This window comes from Erythranthe guttata, chromosome 10 (assembly GCF_056151865.1).
Source record: "Erythranthe guttata isolate IM_541 chromosome 10, IM_541, whole genome shotgun sequence".
NCBI classification, from domain to species: domain Eukaryota; kingdom Viridiplantae; phylum Streptophyta; class Magnoliopsida; order Lamiales; family Phrymaceae; genus Erythranthe; species Erythranthe guttata.
The window spans coordinates 8,177,909-8,204,396 of record NC_142542.1 but is presented as its reverse complement, the minus strand read 5'-3'; the positions used below and the strand labels follow the sequence as shown (position 1 = coordinate 8,204,396).

Sequence of the window (26,488 nt, the reverse complement as noted above, 5' to 3'; positions counted from 1 at the left end):
GGGCCCTGGCCCTGCTCGCCCTGGGTCAGGTCAGGGCCGGCCCTAGAACAACATCAACCATATCTCCAAATCTGCAACAACCATCTATGCATATGTCTGTGGGGTGTTAAGAAACACAAGAACATGACTTACACCAATATAAAGAAGATCGATCACAAGAACAAATGGGGAATGTAAGAAAAGATGCAGAATCTAGATGTAGTAGACACTTAATTTCTAGTAGCACTTTAGGAATTAATATGTTTAAATGCGGAGTCATCTTCGGCATTTGATGTTGGTTTTTCTTCTCTCTCTAAATCAAATTAGTGTTAATTGAGAAGGTTTCGGGCGATTTTCAACAGCAATCGTCCCCGATCCAATCCGAGTCTTCTTCTATTAAAAATGGTCGCTTACACTCTTCTTCCTTATCTCAAGTCGCCATCGCCGCAACTACGGCGGCGCTAATTCTTGCCCTCGTTTTATTGTACTTGAATTTGGTGGAGGAGAAGGAAAATAGAGGAAGAAGAAGACGGCGTGATCGAGGATTGGCATATAGTCTTTTAATACTATACAAGTTTTTTTAGGATGAAACTGAAAAATAAAATAAAATTGCGGCTAAATAGAAAATGAAGGTAATAGGGGGATTATTTCAGCGTTCTCACGTGCAAAACACGCGAACTAACACCCAAATCAAACGGCTTACCAAAATTTTAAAAACATGGTTAGTTTGAGGACTAAAATCGTGGCAAAAAATATAGGGACTAAAATCGATTTTCGTGTATAATAGGGGGACGAAAATTGTAATTATTCCTCTTAAGAGCTATTTTAGTTTTAGGATGGGGGCGAGCTGGAACAAATATTTTTTCTCACTTCATTGCCATAAAAAAAGAAGATAATAAATAAATAATAAATAGGTAATGGCATAAATATACTTAATAAAAATCAATATCACACAAACATAAAAAATTTAATTCTCTTTCTTCAATATCAAACACACAAAACCTATCACAACCCTCGGCTTCTTCACAAGTCCCTCCCTCCTCCTCCTCATACTCCTCCTCATTCACAACAAACCCTCCAAACATTATCTCAAAATCCAGAAAAATCAAAACCTTACAAAACTTACAAAATTGAGTCACAAGATAACAAAATGGTAGTTTACATGGAAGGAGAACACATTAAAATATGTATCCATGTATTTTTTTGAACTTGAAAATCGATGTTGAATTTTTTTTTTTGAAACTTGTCCCCTGTTTTTGACACACACAGGTTGATTTTTCTCTCATTTTTTGACATGCATGTGTCGAAAAACGGGGAAAATATATTAACTTCTTTCGACACAGGTGTGTCGAAAAATATTATAACCTAATTTTGTACATAACTCAAATTCGACACAATGGTGTCGATTTTGGTGCACATTTTCGACACAGGTGTGTCAAAATGCACAAATAATTCAACACCATTGTGTCGAAATATGTTTGCTGCGTATTTAATAAGTCCTCCACTTCTGTGTATGTAAATTTCTCAAATGAATTTATCATGTTGGACCTATTTGCAACAAAAGAAGTTTTATTGGAATGGGTTCGTGTAGTATGTAAACGATTGGAATGAATGGTAGTGATGACCGCGGTTTCAAACTGGAGGGGGGTGGCGTAGGAGACCGTATGCGGTTCTTCGTTGTGTGGGGGCATTTATGTTGGGAAGAAGGTGGCAGGTGAAGATGACCAAATACCAGGACAAAGGAGTACCGGTTCTAAAATATGCAATTATCCATTTAAATTGAAGAGTACAAAGTCAAGCAAGAAAGATAAAAAGGTTGTGTGGGGATTGAGTGTTACCGATAGTATTCACAACCACAACTTGTTTGAATACTTGCAAGAACACTCTTATGCCGGAATATTAAAAAAAAAAAGAGATTGTACTTGTTTAAAATTTGAAGAAAACAATGGTGAAACCAAGGGCAATTCTAAGACTACTAAAGCAAAATGGCGCGACAAATGTAACTATCCATAAGATAAATTTCGAAGAGTTATCTGGCAGATCTCAATTGCAATTATTGTTCGCGAAGTTGAAAGAAGATGAGTACTTCTCATACCATAGATCGAACGAGCTTAATGAGGTTACCGACTTGTTGTGGATTATTCACCCTAACTGCATTAAGTTGGCATAGATGCATCTGTACGTATTCATCTTGGATTGCACGTACAAAACCAATCGTTACGGACTCCCATTTTTTGGAGATAGTATTTGGTGTTACATGTACCCACAAGATGTTCTCCATCGCTTTTGCATACTTGGATCATATGAAAATAAAGAAAAATTCGAATGGGCGTTGCGTAGTTTGGTGGAGGGCGTGGGAAAGTGTCATCGGCCTAATTGCATTGTAACATGTCAAGATTTAGCTTTGATGAAAGCAATAGCCAATTTGTATCCATCGAGTCATCACTTATTGTGTCGGTGGCATGTGAACAATAATATATTGGCTAATTCTAAGAAAATGTTCACAGACGTCAATAACAAGTGAAAGTTGTTTCAGGCGTCTCGTTCGTCTCTTATTGAACGAGATACCATGGATGAGTTGAACGGGGATTGGGAGGCAATGAAGAAATCATTTTTTGGCTATTCGGTGGCTATAGCTTACGTAGTTAATACATGATTGGATCCGTACAAGGAGAAACTTGTACTGGTGTGGACAAATAAGTGTACTCATTTTGGAATGTACCCTTCTAGCTAGTAGGGCGGAGGGGGCACACGGACGACTGAAACGCGACATGTTGACTTCAACTGGCACCTTTGTGGATTTGCATACGAAAGTCCACAACCAAGTTCTCGAACAACATGACCAAATCAAAGAATCTTTTGAAGAAAGTAACAATACATACCAACACACTTTCAAGTTGTTGATATATATAACCTTCGCGAAAATATCTCTAAGTGTGCTCTTAAACAACTGAAAGTTGAGGTTGACAAGGCGAAGGGCTTGCTTTCGTGTGATATGTCTTGTAGTTGCACCATCCAGACAACCTACATTCTAGCTTATTGTCATGAGCTTCACGAGTATGTTATTGTTAAGAAATTTCCTATTCCACTTGAGTTGATAGTCTCGTGGAAGCACATGAGTACGGAACCCGTCGCGACCACAGACGAAGTTATTTTCCCACCATCGATGATGAAATATGAGAATTGTAGAAGCTCTTCCAATCTGGCGATGTCGATGAAAAACATTAATTACGTAACCATTTGAGAAGGATTACTCACCCTAACAGAACCACCATTACGGAGCCAAGCGAAAAGGTTGTCACCAAAGATCGACCATCAAGAAAAAAGGTTGACAAATCAAGCAGTCGTCGTGACGAATCCCATTTTCAGTATTGCGAGCAAAAGAAGAAAAAAAAAATCGAAGCAAGCTAGTTGCTCTCCAAAGGTAAATTTCCCAATATTCTCCTTATTATTGTTGTTGCATTTTACAATTGTGCTAATTAATACCGGTTAATAAACTGCAGGTTGTTTTTGAGAAAAATATGGTAATAGACCCACTTCTCGCGTTGATTTCAGAGCAGATGAACACAACGAAGTCGTTCATGAAACCCGGGTTGAAGAAATTTAAAGTGCTATCAAATGAGTCTAAGAGCACTATACCGACGCAAGAGTCGTTCAAACCATTGGTTGAAGAATTGCCCGTAGGTTTTGTTGGGAATCAGGCACGTGTACGCAGCGGAAAACAAAAATTTTATACGAAAAAAAAAAAGTTTAATCATATAAACACGTACTCAATAATAACAACTAATTGCGTACCTTAATGCTTCCAGCGAAAATTAAAGTACAACATGCATATAATTAATTCGATAATTAAATCAAGTAGCATGTTCACAGTAAATCCCGAATCATACATCAACAATCACATATATAGAAATTCATGAAAAATCATACTGCGAATATCAACGTTTAATTTAATCTTATTAAATTGAAACCTAATTAAAAACGGATCCGAAAATTACCTCTCGAAGCGTGAGGCGAGTTCTCGGATTGAAGCTAACTGCCACGGAAACCAATCCGTGCAGTCGGGAGCAGCAGCGGCGACGGACGCGTGACATTCACGCGTTGTGGGCGGCGCGTGAGGGCACGTGCGGCGGCGGTTTGGTAATTCGACTCATTTGTCTTCATCCTCTGAGATTTCACATCGTATGCCGAATTCAACTAATACGTGGCACTAGACACTCAAAAGTCAGAATAAAAACGGAAGAATAATTAAAAGGAAAACTACTGAAAAACAAGACGGCGCGTGGGCGCCGATTTCCGGCAACAGGCGACGACGACGGCGGGGTGGAGGATGGCCGCGGACATGAGCGTGTGAGCGGCTAGGGTTTGTTGTGCGTGTTCTTTATTTTGTACAAGACCTATAAATCTTGTATTTATAGTGTCTTGTATAAAAGCCCTAACGGACTTAAGTTGGACCGGACCCAACAGCTTAAGTTCGTTAGTCTTTATTCGCTCGTTTCTCACAACTCAGTGATCGGAAAATTATAACGATTATACTTTCGGAATCATTGAAACGTCCTCGTCATTACGAATGGCAATTCTCGATTTTCAATTTCTAAAAGTGGAAACCCTAATTCAGTGGACCTTCTAAATTTGGAAACTTCCCAATTTAGAAAGTTCACTAAGATGTTCGCCTAGTTCTTTCCTTTTCTTATTCTCATTCATAATTCCCAATTACGAATGTTGGACTCAATCATATTGACTTCCAAGTATGCAAAGATCAAACATTTTTATCTTTGACCGTTTATTCAAAGAACTCGAGTGCACGAGCAGTGTGACCCTCGATGGTTCAGGTGTAAGCTAACTGTGGGTCCAAAAATCTTTGTGATTTAAACTCGTCCCTAGAGTTATAATTAAGATGAAGCTTGTTTCAACTTAATCACCCAACGAATCAAGATTGACGTCTAGCAACTACGCGTCATGATTCCCTAGATACAAATGAAGTGCCTGCAAGAACCGTGTGATATAGTTAACGTACATTACGATTCCTTCGATTCATATGTCCCGATTCAACTAGAGGCATTGGTTCATCGAGACCTCCTTTGTAGTTCAATAACTGTGCGATCGTTCTAAGTGTTGTAATCGCTACGTGCATGACTTAGAGAATCAAATTCTCTAATCATCACTTAGTCAGCTATGGCCAGAGACTTAAAGATTACAAACTATGAGAACATCCAGGATATCAAAAACTATTCTAGCGATCGAATCCCCGACTACAATGAACAGACCTCCCACTGGATTTCAGACTGCACGAACACTGGCCCTTGGGGCGGTCCTCGGTGGAACTCAGGGACATGTCACGATACAGCTGGTCCTCTAGTGAAGTCACTGTGATGTCTAGGTCTTAAGGACTAATGGTGTACAACTATATCATAGAGATCTCTACTCGATTATTGAGAACCACTTAGAGATTTCTAGGATGATGGAGTTTAGTGAACTCGTCAACTTACGAGCACCCACTTATGCAGGCCGATATCACAATACCGTTTACTGATGAGACGCAGTACACATACACTAAGTGCTAGTCTCTTAATGGGAAAGGCCTATATCCTCATTGGTGGCGTAACCCTTCGACTAGGAACACGGTTTAACAGTTATAATACTTAAGTAAATATCTCACGATCCTAAAAGATCAATTATAAGTAATTGTAATAATTGTAAGGACTATATCTATGTATGTACAAGGGACAAAGATATAGAATACCAAGGTATTTTATCATTAATACGAAAAATGATTATTTATTACAAGAATAAATGAAAAGACCACAGCCACAAGTTGGCTTGTTGGTCACCTACTCTAACAGGTTTGATCGGTAAAGATACATATGTTGAGCATGTTAGAGTAGGTGACCAACAAGACAACTTGTGGCTATGGTTTTTCATTTATTATTGCAATAAATGTTTTTTGTATTAATGATAAAACATCTTTTGACATTCTATATCTTTGTCCCTTGCACAAGCATAGATATAGTCCTTACAGTTATTACAATTACTTATATTTGATCTAGTAGGATCATGGGATATTTAGTTAAGTAATATAATTGTTAAACCATGTTACTAGTCAATGGTTACGCCACCAATGAGGATATCGGTTTTTCCCATTCGAGACTAGCACTTTGTATATGTGTATTGCGTCTCATCAGTAAACGATATTGTGATATCGGCATCCATAAGTGGGTGCTCATAAGTTGATGAGTTCACTGACTCCCTCATCCTAGAGATCTTTAAGTGGTTCTCAATAATCGAGTAGAGGTTTTTATGATATAGTTGTACACCATTAGTCCTTACGACCCAAACATCAGAGTGACTTCACTAAAGGACAAACTCACACTAGCGGTCTTGAAGTAGGAGAAAAAAATTGTTTGATGAGGGGTATTTTAGAACTTTGCTATTAAATTTTATTTTTCTAGTATTGATTGATCTAAGAAAAAATTGTAAAAACTTTGATAAAATATGGTATTAAACTTGGTGGTATTGAAGTGAGAAAAAACATGTATTTGTTTTAGCTGCCCTCTTTCAAATGTGTTCAGATGAGATTTGATTAAAAAACTTGGATTGCATTGTTCAGGTAGTCGAAAAACCAATCCAGCTAATTTTTGGTACGTCGGACTTATAACCTCAAATTTGGGGAGCATGTATCAATCACGTCTTAGGTTTAAGATATTGTTTTGAATTGGTGTGTGAATTTATAAAATTGTCATTTGCAATATACTCCCTCCGTTGTTAAATAGTTGTTTTTTTTCACATTGGCACAAGTTTTAAATTCCTTCATAAGGACTTCATCATTAATAAGTCGAAGTCTCAGCGCGCGATACTAGACACCACTCATGTGACGATTTCTACATCTTCGTAGAACTACCAACTCTCTACCAACCCTCGCAGTGAGACTACTCTCGTGGCGAGACCAACCCTCACGATGAGATTACCACCTCTCGGCGAGTCCAACCACGCTGGCACCTACCCCATTTTACAATTGCAACGCCATCACCTTTCCCATAGTCACCTTGCATGTGCAGCTGGCCAAATCTAACCCATTGATTATCGACCTCAAGAACTGGCGCCAAGCCTATCCTCGCATCGTATGACTCGTATAATGGCTCCACACACGTCGCAAGGTACACGACCATCTAACGCATCGTCAACCCTACCGCGCCACTAGTGCCACCAACCCGACAATGTGAGCGATGTCTGCGTCGCACGCCTCTACATCTAGCACCGCACCACAATCATCTTCGCTACACACCGCTTCGCCTCGCGTCACCAAGACCACCCTCTTCAGTTGCATCGCCTGTCAATCTTTTCTCTACGCCGCAAATTGAATTTTCCTAGCTGCTATGGGGGCATGAGCCTCCTCTCTCGTGGCCTGTTGAACCCATACGTTGCCTAAGAGATCAATTGAGTCCTTAAACTCCAAATGAATCCTTGAAAGTGCCATTTCAACCTCACAAACTATAACTGAGTCCCTCAAGATCTTAAAAATCGTAAAAAGGGCAATAAACTCCATTTGACCCGGCGAACAAGTTCAAAGAATCTACTCTTAAACGACTCTTGTTACTTGATACTCAATCGAGATTGGGTGCTTAATGATATGCCTTATTGGGCCATCTCAGTAAACTTAGAGTATTTGGGTAATCTTAAAAGGCTCAATTTGTTACCCACTTACAAAATCATTAATTAATGTCCTAATTCTTTTAATAAGAGGTTATAAGCCCATTAGGGTTTACACATAGATTTCTATTCTAATAAGGTATGTACTAATCCCACTATAAATAAACCCCATGACTCACTTTACAAGGTACGTGTTATTATTTACTAGGGTTATTCATGGGTCGGTTTTACCCGACAACCGACCCACTATCGGCCCGACTTTTGTGGCCGATAATTACCCACCAACCGACCCGCTCTGGTCGGGCCGATAATTTTAACCGACCCATGTTTAGATGGGTCGGGTATAGTTTCTAATATGATGAAAAGTCGGTTGGCCGATATTACCCGACCAACCGACTTTTTATTTTTATTGCTGGATTTTTTTTATATTTTTGTATTTTGTATTGTTTTTTGAATTTGAAGTCTGTAATTTGAGATACATGTTGAAACTTGATTTTGGGATGTAGTTTTATAATTGTTACGGGATGAATTTTAATTAGGCTAAGCAAAAAATCTTTTTTTTTTTTTTTTCTCTTTTTTTTCTTTTTTTTTTTTTTTTAATTTACTGTGGCCGATAATTTGGAACCGAACTATTTCGGCAACCGACAAAGTCGGTTGCCAACCGTTACCCGACCCGTAATAGTCGGGCCGATAATGGTTTTACATTTTTGCAATAGTCGGTTGGTCGGGTCGGGCCGATAATCGGCCGATATTCAACCGACCCGACCCATGAACAACCCTATTATTTACCCCTAAGTTACCTAGAACTTTTATTGTTCTACTTATGCACATGCTTGCCTAGGAAACTACTGACTTGAGCGTCAGAGGGGCTTCCATCAGATCAACCCAGGCTTTGTTTACATGTGTTTATCCTTCAAGGTTCAAGACTGAGGCGTTTTCAGCTCTCCGCTTGGCAGTGGCTTCGCCTAGATCATCTACTCGCGTGCAATGACCTACCCTCTCTTTCCCGTTTTATTTACCCAAGTAAGTGATACAACATCACCACCCTCTCAATATCTTTTGGTAGGTTGATGAAGAGCAGAAAAGTAAAAATAAAAAAAATCGGCAAATTTAAATTTTCATGAACCAAAAACATCCGCATCGCATCTCCATCAACCACCACCATCCATCTCCAATTTTGCAACGAATTCACTCTAAAAAAAAAACCATTTCTAGTAGTATGAAAATACATTTCAAGTAGTATGAAAAAACCATTTGAAATTGTAATTTGGTCCCAACACTTTGGATTGTTTGTGATCAAACAAGAGTGAGAGTTTATCTTGTTTTATATGAGGGTTTTATGACATTTTACTAGCAAAATGGAAGAAATACAAGAAATACTCATAAGGGTCTAGCTGGCTTTAACTAAAAAACATGGGGGACTAATGCTAATATTTTTAAAACAGGGACATTTTTGACAATATTAATTAGAGTTATCACATAGGTGTCGCATGAAGAAAAAAAAAAACCCTATATAAATGAAATTCTCCTCCCCAAAACACCAATTTTACATATGTGTTGTCTTATTTTCTCTGTCTCTCTATTCTTGTATATTATCTTATTACATGATTATGAAAACCAAAGCACTAGATAAAAAAAATTCAATTTTACAACACAATCCATATTTTTTTTTTTTTTTTTGTCAATTTTACCCGTGAACATCAGTTTAAGGGAGGGAATAATACACACAAAATTATTGGAGTGAATAAAACGTTGCTCATTAACAAACATTATTAAGACAAAAAAAGATAAATATCTTGAATTCGAATCCTAACAAAAAAATAAAAATAAATTGAAATCTTACTCCATTATTGAAGATTAAAATTTAAAACTATCATTGGATTGCGACATTTGACAAAGCAGATCCCATGTATATGGCCCGGATTGATCATAACCGATAACATATTTGTTTCTTTGATTAGTCTTATTTAATTTTACTGTTTTTGAATACCCCTTTTCTTGTTTTTTTTCCTTCTTATAATTATCAAAAAAAGTACCCTTTTTGTGGTTTTTTATTAGGGGTGATGTGAAAGATGTCACCACGTCTTTCCATTATTAAAGTTTTGATTATTATTTGATGTACTCCACTTTCATGCCATTATCAAATTTTGGGCCTACATGATAATAATGGGAATACTATGCATAATTGTGTTTCCTTTTACCAACTTATTTATAGGGTAAATTGCACTTCACCCCCTAAATAAAATGCCAACTTTTATACTCACCCCAAATAGAAAAATGAGGCTGCCCCCTTCGAGATATATAATTCCGTGCACTTTGCCCCAAATGTGTATTTTTGAACTAATTCTCACCGGATTTCAGTAATTGGGAGGGGTTCGTCTCTTAAGGCTATAAATATCATTTAAACACCTTCCACCCCAAATTACCGTTGAGTCTCTCTTTTCTCTATATGAAATAACCCAAAAAACATAGGTTTCGTCTTTTCTCCCAAAATCAATTGAATCGGCGAGCAACAACCAGGTGTTCGTTCAAACGACTCCTCAAACGTGACAATTTCGTCCATAATTTTATACATTCCTTTGATATTTTTTGTTATGAATATTGGGGGAATTAGTGTCGCGAAGAATTGGGGGTAGCTCTTCTCCATCGATCTTTTCGTCAATTTGGGAAGTGAATATTGTAGCTTTAAAAACCCTAAGTAACTCAGTAGTGAAAACGAGATTTTAAAGCGAAAAAGGGTAAAATGACATGTACACCCTTAATCGGGCAAGAATTAGCTCGAAAATACACATTTGGGGCAAAGTGCACCGAGTTATATATTTCGAAAGGGGAGAGTCTCATTTTTCAAATTTGAGTGGGAGAAGTGCAAAAATGACATTTTTAAAGGGGGCGAAGTGCAATTTGCCGTTATTTATATAATAATTGGAATGGTGGTCTTTGAGCCCGCCATATATGACTTTGACTTTGAGACATATAACAATTATAAGTAACAATACAATGCAAAGAGATATTCATATATGCTTGCATAAAACATTCCAGGAAATTAACACACCCACTGAGTTTGCGTTTTGTGTGTGTGTGTGTGTGTGAGAGAGAGAGAGAGAGAGAGAGAGGATGGAGAGTTTTCTGAAGATGCAAAGGGGAGGGGAGTGCGTGTTGGATTTGAGCCCAAGATCGACGGTCGGTGGAGGAGTTGAAGATGTGTACGGCGAGGATCGCGCCTCCGAAGATCAACTCGTCACCCCCTGGACCGTCTCCGTTGCTAGGTACCTACAATATAATATATGATGCTACACTTTATAATTACCGGTGTTGACCTTTTCTGTTTCTTGCAATAATACAGCATGAAATCAATCAAGTTTTTTTTTTCAATGCTGTAACAGTCTAATTGATTGTTTTGGTTATTTTTTAGTAATGTTTATTTGGTAATTTGTCAGCATTTAATTTTGAAGCTACAACTATTGGGTTGTTTTTAAGTACTGATGATTTTGAGATATTACCCGAGCCAGGATTTTAAGTCCGGGGACCGAACGCATTAAAAGAATTATGAGAGGGGGCCGTTAATGCTACTGTACACACAAAAAAAAGTAAAAAAAAATTGTAATTTAAGAAATGTTAGGGGGGCCATGGCCCCCGGCTCTATGCTGGCTCCTCCACTATTGAACCATTGATCTAAGTTATGTTAGATTTGGATTTGAGATAGATGAACAATTAATTGCTTAACTACTTTGAGGTTAAAACGATCATCTTTTTAAGTTTGCCGATTTTTGTTAATATAAAATAGCGGTTATACTATGCTGAGAGACCCCCACCATAACAAGGGGCTTGCGTTTACCGAGAAAGAGAGAGATGCTCATTACTTGCGCGGTCTTCTCCCACCGGCCGTTCTTACTCAAGAGCTTCAGGTTCTTTCGCGCTTTAGTTCATCAATAGTTATTACATCAATTTAAATCATGTACTAATTAATTTCCTATATTATTTTTATCATACAAACTAATTATTATTATTACTTTCATGATCCGACAAATAATAATAATAGGAGAAAAAGCTGATGAATAACATTCGCCAGTACGAAGTTCCCTTGCACAAATACATGGCCATGATGGAACTCGAGGTACGTACTTTATATCAAAACTTACATTTTGTTTTTATGTATTTCTCTAATTTTTTATTTATTTTTTCAACGGGGTTTTAATTAAAACACAGGAGAGAAATGAGAGGTTGTTTTACAAGCTACTGATTGATAATGTAGAGGAGCTCCTCCCAATAGTGTACACTCCGGTTGTCGGAGAGGCTTGCCAAAAATACGGAAGCATCTTCAGACGCCCTCAGGGTTTGTACATTAGTTTGAAAGAAAAGTACGTTTGTTTGTACCGTCGAATTATTTATATAAATGTGAATTAATTAATTAGTTTGAATTGGCAAAAAAAATTGATCAATTTTTATTTGGGTACATTACTTAAAGGGGCAAGATTCTAGAGGTATTGAGGAACTGGCCCGAGAGAGGAATTCAAGTCATTGTTGTCACCGATGGCGAGAGGATTTTGGGTCTCGGTGATCTTGGCTGCCAGGTCATCTTCTTCATTAATTTGTTATTTCGACATACACATTACAATTGAATTTCGTTTATTTACGAAAACATTTAATTATTGTGTCAAGAGAATTTTTTTTCTGACATTTAATAAGGTTATTATGATACAAACAGGGAATGGGAATACCGGTTGGGAAATTGGCTTTGTACACTGCTCTGGGAGGCGTCAGACCTTCCGCGGTAAGCACAATAAATAAATAAATTAATTAATAGCAAAAACCGTATGCCCAAACATGTAATAATTGCTCCATCAGCTTTGTTTATGTTTCTAAAATTAATTCAATTGTAATTAATGTGTAGTGTTTGCCGATAACGATCGATGTTGGAACGAACAACGAGCAGCTACTAAATGACGAGTTCTACATTGGGCTCAAGCAAAAGCGTGCAACTGGAAAGGTTTCATGCTATATCTCTGTTTTTTTCTCGAATATTTGTCCGATAGATATTTTGTTCGTCTCACTAATGCGACTTTAATATTTATGCTTTCCAGGAATATTACGACTTCTTACACGAGTTCATGACTGCTGTCAAACAAAATTACGGTGAAAAAGTTCTCGTACAGTTTGAGGATTTTGCCAACCACAATGCTTTTGAGCTCTTGGCTAAATACGGAACCACCCACCTCGTATTTAACGATGATATACAGGTGCGTCTCTAGTTTTTAGCTGACTGTGTTTTTCCGTTATTATACATGGCGCTATATACATAAATAATAATCATTGTTGTCGTGGTGCAGGGGACAGCATCTGTGGTCCTGGCTGGACTTGTTGCATCGCTTAAGCTGCTTGGTGGTTCCTTGGGCGATCATACATTTTTGTTCCTCGGAGCTGGAGAAGTATATATATAAATATATATATTATTCTATTTCTTTTTGTTTACTAGCTCGTGAATATTACTCTTATCTTCATATGATTTAAAAAGAAAGATAGAAAATAGAATAACCAGTTGATATTTTCTTGCAACTGCAGGCTGGAACTGGTATAGCTGAACTTATAGCCCTTGAAATGTCGAAGCAGGTTATTATTTTTATTTTTTTTTATTTTTTGCTATGATTACATATGCATTTGATCACAAGCAATTCTCTGATACTTGATGTTCGGATATTTGTAATAAATAGACTAAAATTCCATTGGAAGAAACAAGGAAAAAGATTTGGCTCGTAGACTCAAAGGTAACTATCACTTATCTAAATTAATTAGTGATTATGATCTGCTTCAGTCATTTGTATATTGTTCTGATCGATGCAACCATGCATGCGTGTCTCGTTTACAGGGATTAATTGTTAAGTCCCGTAAGGAATCTCTTCAACACTTTAAGCAACCGTGGGCTCATGATCACGAACCTGTTAACAGTCTCTTGGATGCCGTCAATGTAATTACTTAGTTGATTTTTTCTTTTATATATATATATATATATATATATATATATATATATATATATATATATATCCTATTTTTATTTTAACCACCGCCTACTAAATTCCATTACTGTTGGAACTTTTATTAGGCTATAAAACCAACAGCTTTGATAGGGACATCTGGTGTTGGAAAACAATTCACAAAAGAGGTGGTCGAAGCTATGGCCGCCTTCAATCAGGTAATCTCTCTCTCTCTCTCTCTCTCTCTCTCTCTCTCTCTCAGATTTGTCTAATCTTTGAGATTAAATGGTACAGACACCTCTCATCATGGCTCTCTCCAATCCAACCTCACAAGCTGAGTGCACAGCTGAAGAAGCTTACACGTGGACCGAGGTCAGTTACACGTGTCTTCTTATTTTTGGTTTGTCGGGATATCTCTAGTAGATTTATTTTTTTCTTGAAGTTGACTTTTTTTTTTTTGTTCCTCGTTTTAATTTGCTCAAGGGTCGTGCTATTTTTTCAAGTGGAAGTCCATTTGACCCTGTAGAGTACAATGGGAAATTGTTTGTGCCTGGCCAGGTTCATCTTTCTCCGTTTTATTTGAATTCCATATAACTTAAATAAACTGTGAGGGCAATCAATATTGATTAAGCTTTTTATCGCTTCACGTATATATCAGGCAAACAATGCATATATATTTCCAGGCCTCGGTTTTGGGTTGGTCATATCCGGTGCCATTCGTGTGCACGATGACATGCTTCTTGCAGCTTGTAAGTATATTTTTATGTATATATATATATAAAGAAAGAAAAAATGCGTAAATTTTCTTTAGTAGCTTTTTGAGCACTAATTAATCATTTCGTCATTTTATTCGTAAAACAGCGGAAGCTTTGGCTGGTCAAGTAACACAGGAGCATTACGATAAGGGAATGATTTATCCTCCGCTTTCCAACATACGAACAATCTCAGCTCACATTGCTGCAAATGTAGCTGCTAAAGCATATGACCTTGGTTCGTATAATTAACATTTTCTTTCTTGCATTATTTTACACGTAAGATGAAATATATTTCTAATTGACAAATATTTAAATTGTATGTATGCATACTTAGGTTTGGCAACACGGCTTCCTCGACCTGCAGATTTGGTGAAGTATGCCGAGAGCTGCATGTACACTCCGAACTACAGAAACTACCGTTGATCTGAGATCGATCGACGTGCGTAATCGTTTTCCGTATTTTGTTTTCGAGCATATTCCATGTTTGTATTTGTTGCGTGTCTTAATTCTGCTATTACATATATGTTCAAGTTTCATGATCGAGTGTTGTACGTTGAACGGAATATATCTCATGCACTTTGTATTTATGAATTATATTAATAATCCTTGAGGGAATATATCTCACGTGAAAAGACAGAAATACCCTGAGGGATTTTTTGCAAAAAACACAAGTTACATCTCCATGGCCATGAGCGAATGATTTAGAGAGGCCTTCGTATTACATTTGAAGAAATTTGTTCATCCCCAATGTCATATATATGAAATGATCATCAGCGGATTTTTTTCGATTTAGAAAAAAATAAATGGCAAGCTTTTCCGGGACCCAATGACCAAACCCCTCTTTTCTCACCATCTCTAAAACATGATGAGGCAATTCCAGATAAACCTTCGCCCACAAATAATGAAGAAGTTGAGGAGTCTATTAGGCGAACAAAAATTCACGTGTAACATAATCACCCATTTTTCAAATTTCCCAATGAGATAAACGGTGCCGTTTTTGCCTAAGGAAGAAGTGTTGAGCGCTTTTATAAGTTATTATGCATTCATGGCTTAAATATAGAGGAGGTTGTGCAATGTTGTTTTGGCAGCTGCGCGGAGAGGTTTATGTGCACGTGACCGCTGTTTCAAAGTTGCATAAAAGGCGTGTTCGCTCAGCTATACCGGCAACCGGTTTCTGAGTAATTTGTAGTGTAGATAGTTTTAGATTAAAGTATCTTAACTTTACTTGTCTTGCAGCTCAAGTTTGTCTGTATCCATTCTTGAATTTGTTTGAACTATTCATCAATATAATTCCATTGTTAATCGCTTTTAACTCATTTTCAGAATTTTGTACAAGTTTCTTCTATGCAATGTATCCAAATTTATAACACTTGGTAATCAAAGCGGCATTCTTTGAGAAATGTATGATGACAAAGAAGCCATCCCCGCACCACCAGAAGGTAAGAGACAACAAGAGAAGAAGCAGAGTCAATTATGGAGGATCTACTAGCTTGGAATGATGACAAGAAGCATCACTGTGCTAGAGATTAATATAACAATATTACTATGTTAAACTGTAGTATAGTTAATATGACTGTGTTTAATAGTAATATAGTTAATATTACTGTCAACCACAACAATATTACAATTTAAATGGGGCAAAAAGATGTTAAAGAAAAAAAAATTCAAAAAAAAAAAAGTCATCGCCTCAACGCCGATCAATGCCGGAAAGTAGGGGTGAGTTCGGGACAGGATTTTGGAAATTCGGAATTTTCGAGATTGGAATTTTGGGATTCAGGATAGAAATTTTAAATCTCAATCCCTGCCCATACTATAAAATCCCCATATATCCGTATCCCTAAATATTTCGGAAATTTGGAATTGGGATCGGGAAATCCCATATTTTGCCTAAAAAGTAAGAAATATTGGATTTTTTTTCCATTAGTATTATTTTATACACTAAACCAACTTGAATATATTATATACACACTATTGTTCTTGCACTATTTATTTTTAGAACGAAACTCGAAACAAATAAAATTTAAAAAATTTAAATAAGTTGAAACGATATATTATATTATATTGTATTCCTCATCTCCTTGACACTATATATTTATATAGATGCAATCTACCATAGAAAAAAAGTTAAACAACCATTTTTTTTCTTTCCCAACCAAAAGTTAGAATACTCACGGGCACACACCACACACCAAAAGAAAAAAAAAAAAAAAAAAAGGAAAATGATTGTCTAAATTATAGAAATTATATATATATATATATATATATATATATATATATATATATATATATATATATATATATATATATATATATATAGAGAGAGAGAGAGAGAGACACACACACATATATATGTGTGTGTGTGTTTATTAGTTTATTTTTTCTTTTTTTTCTAGTTCGGGATTGAACCAATTCCCAAATCCCGATCCCGTATTTGTTCCTAATCCCGACCCTGAATCCCGTAATCCCGAATTCCCGAAGTTTTAGTCCTAAATAGTAAAATTCTGATCGGGACGGGACGAGATCACGATCCCAAATGCCCATAGCCCTACCGGAAAGCGGCCGAAAAATCAGGAAAAAAATAATAAAAGAAAGTCAACGGCGGCGATGGGCGAAATTGTACTCAAAATTGAGTTTTGGTTCAAAATTGAATAATTTGTGAGGGTCAAATTGAGGTTAAATTTAATTAAACGATGAAATTGGAGCATATTAAAATTTGAGGGACTATTTTAGTCTTTTACACACCTTTGGACAATATGTGGACTATTTTTGTAAAAAAAAAAGAAATTTGGTCTGGACCCTTTTATGAATAAATATTCATTGATGACTTATTTGTAATATGGCCAATTACTAATTAAATAACTTTTTTTATATATCATACAGTTACACATGGAAGGTGGGATCTTCTAGTAAATATTAAGAATCCTTAAAGATGGAAAATACGTATGCGCAAAAAGAAAATCAACCTATTGTAGAGAGTTGTACGTAATCGAAATAAGTTTATTTGCAAATCCTAATTGGAAAGAGTAATTAATCTACGACTCCCCTATATAAAGGAGTCTTACATAATTTTTTGAGTAGTACGTTGCCATAGTTAATTAGACATCTTGCAGAGAATACTTTATTTCCTCTCACAAAGGGCAGCTGTCCGAACATCTGTACTGTCCAAGTCATGGCGCTATATTTGGTGCACTCGTTCCAATCTTGCTTTCTCACAATGCAACTTCAAAGCTAACAAACAAGAATTTCTAACCGTTGTTGACAAGACTTTACGGCGATACTGTGATCAAAGGTTGTGCTTAGATGAAATCCTCCTTTGCATGTTTTCGTATCACGAATCGGTTTCCCTTCTCGATAAATGGATCCCGTTGCTCGCAAGTACTATTGGCGTGAAGGAGTTTAGTCTTTTTATTCTTTCGAAAGATCTTAATCGGGATCTGAGCGTAGTCTTTAAAGTCGAATCTCTCAAGCTTTTGTGTCTGCAAAATTGCAATTTGGGCCAAAGCACTCCCAAGAATATAACCTTTGTGCGTCTACGAGCGCTTCACCTCTCCCGCGTCTTGATCAAGAATGAGATCTCCGACAAGATAATCTCGAGCTGCCCTTTGCTTACTAGTGTGTGCTTCGACGAGTGTGAAGGGTTGAAAAGTCTCAAGTTGAAGAAGCTTCACAAATATCTCACGCGATTCGGTTTTATTAAGCACACGGCATACACAGTAGAAGAATGCAGCATCGAATTCGATGCCCCGGCTCTTGAAATAATCGACGTTTATGGCAGTAAGATTCAATTTCACAGCCATAATAAGTTGTGTAATCTCAAGTCTTTGTCTCTAACTAATGTGGAAATCTGCAGCATTTCGTCGGCCGACGAACAATCTCAGCTACTAGTTATTGATGCCCCAAACATGACGTCTTTTGAATATTTGGGTGTCGTTGTACCATCCATCTCTTTTGCACCAACTTCCGGGAGTTCAAAATTAGTGCTGTATATGCGGGATGATGATGTAAACGATGCTCAGTCGTGGTTCCTCAGACTAAGTAAACTTCTACATGCTTTACGTAAATCTGAAATCCACCTCGATATTGCTCAACTTGGCAGGAACTATGTGCACATCCAAGAAGACATTATTATTAATGGTTGTAATAATAAACCTGTTGTGGTGGAGCATTTGCAATTCAGTATCGGTAATATATTTTCGTTTCCATCTGTTTTAAATGGTTTGTTTTGTATTTGTCATCCGAGAAACATAACTCCGAGCTGGTTCTCGCACGAAGATAATTGGAACAAAATAAAGGAACTGAAGAGACTCGGCCAGTTTTTCCACGATATCGAAAAGATGAGAGAGAGTGGAAACCAAGAAATCTGGCGTGATTTGAAAGATTTAACCCTTGAAGGATTTGACGAGAGCCGACAACAATGGCAGGTTTTACAGGTGACGAGGTTGTCGGAATCTCCACTGCCGGAGTTTGATCGTTTTCGGGTTCGATTGCATTGGAGTGATCGTATTCAAGATTGTGAGTCGGTCCACTTGTAAAATTTTAGAATCATAGGCCACAAATCAGTCTTTTTGTTTCTCTGTCTACTTATACAATTTCTGTTGGTTTGTTGTCTCAGTTCCTATTTTTTGTTATGTGTTCTATTAATTTAACCTTGATTTAATGAACTTTGATCTTTTCGAATTGGTGTAACGGTATGGTTAGACTTTTATTGAACTTGTTACATGAAACTTGTAACTAACACATTAAAGGCCCGTTTGGTTTGCAAGATAAAATTAGCCAAGATAAGATTAAATAATCTAATTAAATCCAATTATTTTATTGGAGCTTGAAACGTCTAACAAAAAAACTCATTATAAGCCAAGATAAGTCAAGATAAGCCATGATTATATAATTTTGGTGGGTCGACCCCGGCAATTTATTGAGGATATCAAACATCAAATTAAGTCCAATTATTTAGTTAATCATGGTTTTATCTTGGCAACCAAACGGTAAAATTTATTAATTTATCTTGGTAACTATCTCATGGACTTTCGCTTTTTATAAACAAATTAGATCAATTTACACAGTTGCGGTTGGTTTCGAGATTTTGGAGGAAGTGTGCTTGCAGTTGTGTTGTTATTGATTTATTGCTTTTGCTATTGCTAATACTTATGGAAACGTTAGAGCTAATATGTTAATGTTAATACCAATACTAATAATAATGTTGAAACTTATATCAATACTTATGTACTGATACTTATAAGATTTAGATGTTCTATTGCAAGGTCTTCTCAAATGCAACACTCAAGACTCAAAAAAAATCTTAAGTGTAATATATTATTAAGTTTTAAAATTAAAATTAAAACTATAAATTTATTTAAAAAAAAACTTATTCCACCAAAAAAACAAAAAAAAAAAATCATTCTCATTTTTGTTCATAGTTTAATACTAGTAGGGTTTATTCAGATTTATTCCCGGATAGAGAAAAAGAAGCAGATAGGATTTTTTGTGAACATTCATTAATTAAATATTTTAACGAATAAATGTTAAATTGACATTTCACATTCATTAAACTGTGAACATATATTGCATATAAATTAGCAATTTCTATAGATCACGCGTATGGTTCATTTATTTTAGGTCAAAGGAATCACATGAGTTCAATTAATTAAAGTTTGAGAAAATTATTGTTAAAATAAATTAAGTAATTCATTAGTGTTTTTACGTAGAAAGTCGAATCTTCAAAGAAAATAAAAGAAAAAGTGAAGAGTTTATCTTAATTTTTTTTAATAGAAAGTAAAAGAAAATTTGTATTAACTGATGAGTTGGCACTTTAGAGATTCTCAAGATGACATTCCAAATTTAGAGTGTCATTTTAATAATCTCTAAAATCACAAGTATCACCTCAGTGTCACATCATTTAGAGATTTTTCTTAAAATTTGCATTGGAGATGAGATTGAGTTTTAACGTTGGAGTCTTGGAGATGCTCTTATATTCCTACTTATCCAGACTATTTTGCCCAAGCCCGTCTTGACAAAAGCTTAACAAGATGAGCCCTCTTTCTCTCTGCTAGACATAGCCCAATAAGAGAAAAAGGATAAGAAAAGGGAGGCTAGGGCTGCTCTAAAAAAATACACAAAAAAACAGAGAAAAACACACAACACACCAAGAACACACACTCCATAAGAATACACACAAATATACAGAAATACAGGTTAATATGTTGAGGAGGTCCAAATGGACTTTATCACCGACATTGTGAGTTTCTTGTTGAAAGTAAAGACAAAGCCCAATTTTCAAAACATTTCAAATCACATTCGAGAATATATCTAGAGATATAGAAAATCTCTAATTTCTTTATCAAATAGTAAATCCCATATCTACTAAAACTCTAGCCATATTTATGACCAAATAATTAAAAGTCCTATAATAAAATATTTATTCATTTGTAGCACGGTTCCAAGACTTGTGAACCAAGTCACCTAGTATTTTAATTATTAGAAATCTAATAGGATTCAAAAGAGATATCTGTAACCAAAAGATAAACCTTAACAAGAGAGACACCGGCGGCTGAAAATTGTTATGAATTCCAATGTTATTTCACTGGAGAAGAAATTAAAGAGAATAAAGGTTTATTCATATATATACAAATTGTGTGTGTTAGTGTAAAATTGTACTCTCTGTGCTATTAAATTAAATTCTTGCTTATATGTTACAGATGACGTTGCACCATATTTATGCTAGAAACAACAGCGTTGATGATTTGAAGAATTTGATCGATTCGTGGAAAGCCGCTTTGGAAGCTACGAATGCTGTACGCTACAAGAAATCAATAAAAATCAATTGTTTATTTTTGCTTTGTTTCAACTAATTAAGTGATTTTCATCTTACATTGTGCACGTGCAGAAAGGTGAGACCCCATTGCACGTTGCAGCTAAGAATGGATGTAACGAGGCAGCCAAGATGCTTCTCGACTACGGTGCCTGTGTCGATGCAACAACAGATGTGCTGCACTATTTTATTTTCATCTTTTTTTTTTTAATTTTGTAAAATCAATATTTGACGGTTAATTTCTGCAGAAGTCGGAGACTCCGTTACATTTTGCTGCTGATTATGCACAAATTTCTGGCAAAATCTCGATCGTGAATACGTTGTTAAAGTACAAAGCTGATCGCTCCGCAAAAGACAGTGTATTTTTAATGTTTTCAGTTCATGATGTTTGGTTTTGATAACATTTCAATTGTTTATTTATAGTACTGAACTTATGATTATTATTATTATTATCGCGTGCAGAATGGGAGGACTGCCCTACACTCTCTTCGAGTTGGAAATCAAGAACTAAAAAAACTCCTTGATCAAGATAATGTTGCTATAAAACAGATTGCCTTAGCAAATAATAGTAACCCAGTAATTGATAATGTCGAAGCCTTGAAACAGCGGGTTACTAATAATGGCAGAGGAATAAAGGGAACGACGTACGATGAGAAGATGGATGTGTTTGAAGATGAACTATCGAAGATAGTGGGATTGGATAAGCTGAAATTACGGTTGAGGACATGGGCAAAGGGTATGCTCATGGACGAGATGCGTCGAGCCGCGGGGATCAACCTCGGACCAAGAAAACCACCTCACATGGTATTTCTAGGAAATCCCGGGACAGGTAATTTAGTTATTTTCGTTAATTCCCCTGTTTTTACGAGACTTATTGTTTAGCATGCATATTCAACTATTTCTTGTTCAGGCAAGACAACCGTAGCACGAAGCTTAGGCAAAATACTCCAATCTGTCGGTGTGCTTTCTTCTGATAAAGTGACAGAAGTTCAAAGAACCGATTTGGTAGGAAAGTACATTGGTCAAACGGGACCCACGACTAGAAAAAAAGTATGGAGCCATTTACGATGATTCATGAAATTTCGTTTTGTTATGTACGTTGTTAGTGTTCTTCTTATACCGATTGATGTTTGATGACAGATTGAAGAGGCTATGGGTGGTATTTTATTAGTGGATGAAGCATACCGTTTAGCACCGGTTCGGTCGTCGGGTAATTCCCAAGATTTTGGTATGGAAGCATTGGAAGAGATTATGTCCGCTTTGGAAGATGGGAATATTGTGGTCATTTTTGCGGGCTATACCGAGCCGATGAAGCGTGTGTTCTCTTCGAACGAGGGTTTCTGCAGAAGAGTGACTCACTTCTTCCACTTTGACGATTTTTCATGCAAGGATCTTGCGGAGATGGTGATGATAAAGATGAATAAGCAAGAAAAGAAGAAGAGCCGATTGTACGGATTTAAGCTCCATTCTTCGTGTACTTTTGATGCTGTTCTACAAGTGATAGAGAATAACTCCACTGAGAAGATTCGGAATAAAATGAATGGAGGTTTGGTAGATCATATGCTGAACAACGCTAGAGAGAATCTTGATTTGAGGCTGACCTTCGATTCAAAAGGCGACGAACTATCCACAATCACATTAAGTGATTTGGAGGCTGGACTAAAAATGTTATCAGATGGAGTCAATGTTGACTGAAAGATAGACGAAACTGATGTTATCCTATTTTTTTTATAGGACAATTTGCCTTTTATGTTCATGAGAAATTAGAGAAACTCGGGAAAGGAAAAAAAAAATAGAAGCATTGAAATCAATTTTTTATTGAGCAATCGGATGTAGTGGTTTTCTCATCTATCAATATTGTCCAGTATTATACAGTATTGTATCTTGGGAGCCGATTGTCGAATAACCGTAAGCACCGTAGCTGGTCTTCACGAAAGAGTTTGTTATCCTCGGCTAATCTCTTTGCATTTTCACCAAATAATTTGTTTGACCATTTTACTAAATTCACTGCCTGTTTTTTATACATCAGGCACAACATCATTGTCTTATGTGTGGTTCTATAGATACACATAAGACCAACTGTCTTACCTATTCGGTTCGTCCAATAACTGTATTGTCGGGTCCCATGTAACCGCTCTCGCTATTGCTATTCTCTGTTTCCGACCCCCCGACAACTGCACCCCCTCTCTCCGCAATCGGTTTCGTATCCATTCTTCAATCCATTGCAAAACACCAAAAAAAAAAAAAAAAAACATTATAAGATAGTCTATTTAGTGCATTTTGGATGTTTTGATAACTCTCTTTTTACCGGGCTTTTATTGCATTCGGCCCCCTGTGTTTTTACTAATTGTTAAAAAAGAAAAAGCATATTATTTTATTGGCGAAAACCCTTAGTGAAATTGGAATTCACTATGTTTGTATCTAGATATATTCATGAATACCAATGGATTACACCTACATAAATATATATATATATATATATATATATATATATATATATATATATATATATATATATATATATATATATATATATATATATATATATATATATATATATATTTATATATATATTCTGATCATATTTAATAGGGGAAATATGCAATAACCCCCTCATTTAAAAAATATTTTGATATAAACCCAATTGACTTTAAATACTTTTTTCAAAATCCAAATCCCAATTTAAATTAGTGAGACCCCCCTCACCAGACATGATAAAACTAAAGTGCCCAAGTGTTAGGTTTTTAACGTGATATAATTTTATTTCTCATTCTTGTATATCTCTCCCTCTTTCTTTCTCTCTCTCTCTATCTTCTCACTCACTCTCGTTCTCAATTGCGATCTCTCTCTCTCTCTCTCTTTCTTTTTTTTTTCTCCCCTGCAGATCTGCAACTGCCATCGCCGCCATCCTTCCCCTTCTCCGCACCACCGTCGTAGTCCGCTCACCCTGGCTACCGATCACAGCCGCTCACCGCACTACACCTAGCCGTCCGCCTCGGAGATGCCACCGTTGTTCGCGTCCTCGTCACCGCCGGCCGGCCGAAATTCAATTTCTCTTCTTCTTCTCAATTAAAAAATTATAAATTCACCCCACTCTCTCTCTTTCATTCACCGTTGTTGTCCTCGCCTCACCCTCCATCCCTTTCATTATTTTCGATTTTTTTCGTTTTTTTTTTCTCTCCAAATCTGAAACAGCAGCATCAACGTGACTACTCTGGTTCGAATGTGACTATTGTTGATTCACTCGATTAGTTAAACTGTGTTTGAAGGTCAGAGGTTCTGCTTTAATTTTGTTGGTTTCGTAATTGGGGCTGGGTTGTAGTGTGTGTATTCAGATATGTGTGTATGTGTATTTAGAACCGAATTTTCATTGTTTTTTTTGGGTCGTCTTAATTGGTGTAAATGATCGTTACTGATTGAAATTTTATACCGATTTACGCAGAGTCACGTTGTGACTACTCTGTAAATCTTTTGTTCGTTTTGCGTTAATTGATACGCTAGTGTAATTTTATTGTAATTTGTTTTTTTGCGTTACTTGATATGTTTCAATGTGTTTGTTGTGGTTGAATTGAATTCACATAATATTATGTGATTTGCATTTACAGAGTAGTGCAGATTTATTCATCAGAAGTAGTGACATAGTAGTCACATTCTCATTTTTTTTGTGTAGTGCTGCACATCATGTCGTCAACCTTGATGATTGTGTTGAAGTATGGAGGCTCGTTTGGGGTGAAGATATGTCAGGGTGATTTTGTGTATGAAGACCTCGTTGGCTTTGTCACTGATAAGTGGTGCAGTTTGACTTCGAATATGACTATAGCCATATTTATGTATTTTTCGAATATGACTGTAGTCATATTAGAATATGACTATTGTTGAATATAATCTATATTCTCGTTTTCAAGTTGACTTCTAGTAAGTAAATTCAAATTGATTTTTTTGTATGGATATTGATTGAATTGTTTTCGTAAACAATAGGGAATCGTCGTTGTTTTATACGATTTGGTAAACATGACTATGCCATATAATCGGAAATTTTAAGTTCAAAATATTAAAAAACGCAATATAAAGAAAAAATATGACTACAGTTAATATAGTCACATATAGTCATATTCAACTATAGTTATATTCGGCGTTGCAAACCTGTGGAGAGAGAAAATTTTCAATTTTTTGTTTAAAAAAAATAAAAAATAAATAAATAAATTATTTTTATTAAAAAATATTAAAATAAAAATAAATAAAAAATGGCTAAATAAAGTCCGAAAATAATATAAAAATAAAAAAATAAAAAAAAAATAAAAAAAATAAAGTCTGAAAATACTTTTTTTTTTGATTTGGTAGCAATTTTTTAGGAATTTGGAAGCAGATTTTTAGGAATTAAATTGTTATTATGGAAAGAGAATAAAAAGGAATAATTGAGATAAATTATACTAATTAATCCTAATTAGCGGGATTTAGGTCCTCATTAATAGGAATTTTGTAAATAGTAGATAATTATTGGAAAAAAAACGTGGGATTTAGTTGCCTTATTAATAGGAATTTTGTTAATACTAGATAATTATTAAAAAAAGACGTGAGGTAGTATAAGGGTAAGATTGGAAATAAATATTCTAGGGGGTTTTCACTAAGGAAGAATTATGATATGGACATATCACTATTTCTTATCCATAGGAGGGGTGTATTGTTAATGACCCCTTAATAGGATGACAAAAGTTTAATCAATTAAATTTAGCCTCAGTGAATTGTGGTTCATGATCATATAATCTCTCTGCTATTAAATACTTGCTTCGGGTGCATATGGTACAGAATTGTGTCTTTTGGTATTTCTGAAAGTTTTAGTTATTTAATTAATCTATTTTCGAATTATTATTATTCTTGTTATCACTTAGTCATATTCTATGTATTTCATGAAATATGAAGTTGAGAAGTCATTCAATGTTTTAATTTTCTATGTTTCGGAGGGATGTTCCAAAACTCCTATATAAACCCTATCAACGAATAAAATCAGTACGTGTGTTTAAGTTTAAGAATATTTTGCAAGTTTATTGCATTGAGAGTAATTCCTCTTTACAAGTAATTCCGCGATTTGTAGCGTCGAGTGAGCCTGTTGCCGCCGGTTGAGTGATTCCCGGTCATCTACCTTTTTTCAATTCCTTTTTACGTTGCGGGTTTCGGCCTGCATCAGAAGGGGAGGACTACCCTCAACTATCAAGATAAAGTTCCTACAACACAGATACAGATTGGCAATGCAAATCATAATAACCCTGTAAATGATAGTGTCGAAAACTTGCAAGAGACAATGAGTAATGTTAGTGGAATAAAACGAAAAA

The 26,488-nt window shown here is 35.9% G+C and overlaps 2 protein-coding genes across 2 annotated transcripts; both read left to right on the top strand.

Moving 5' to 3' along the window:
* Positions 1-9,870: 9,870 nt before the first annotated feature.
* On the top strand, positions 9,871-14,958 carry LOC105969295 (NADP-dependent malic enzyme). Its single transcript, XM_012994039.2, has 18 exons — positions 9,871-10,892; positions 11,411-11,531; positions 11,666-11,740; positions 11,833-11,984; positions 12,092-12,197; positions 12,332-12,397; positions 12,518-12,613; positions 12,708-12,863; positions 12,954-13,052; positions 13,186-13,233; positions 13,335-13,388; positions 13,490-13,588; positions 13,724-13,813; positions 13,890-13,967; positions 14,079-14,153; positions 14,254-14,344; positions 14,457-14,585; positions 14,685-14,958. Exons 1-18 carry the CDS (start codon positions 10,741-10,743, stop codon positions 14,771-14,773), a joined length of 1,776 nt encoding a protein of 591 aa, XP_012849493.2. The 5' UTR covers positions 9,871-10,740; the 3' UTR covers positions 14,774-14,958.
* A 5,882-nt stretch (positions 14,959-20,840) lies between these two features.
* LOC105969275 (protein CfxQ homolog) lies at positions 20,841-23,035 on the top strand. Its single transcript, XM_012994023.2, has 7 exons — positions 20,841-20,957; positions 21,046-21,141; positions 21,234-21,332; positions 21,407-21,517; positions 21,621-21,987; positions 22,069-22,208; positions 22,299-23,035. Exons 1-7 carry the CDS (start codon positions 20,910-20,912, stop codon positions 22,851-22,853), a joined length of 1,416 nt encoding a protein of 471 aa, XP_012849477.2. The 5' UTR covers positions 20,841-20,909; the 3' UTR covers positions 22,854-23,035.
* Positions 23,036-26,488: the final 3,453 nt, after the last annotated feature.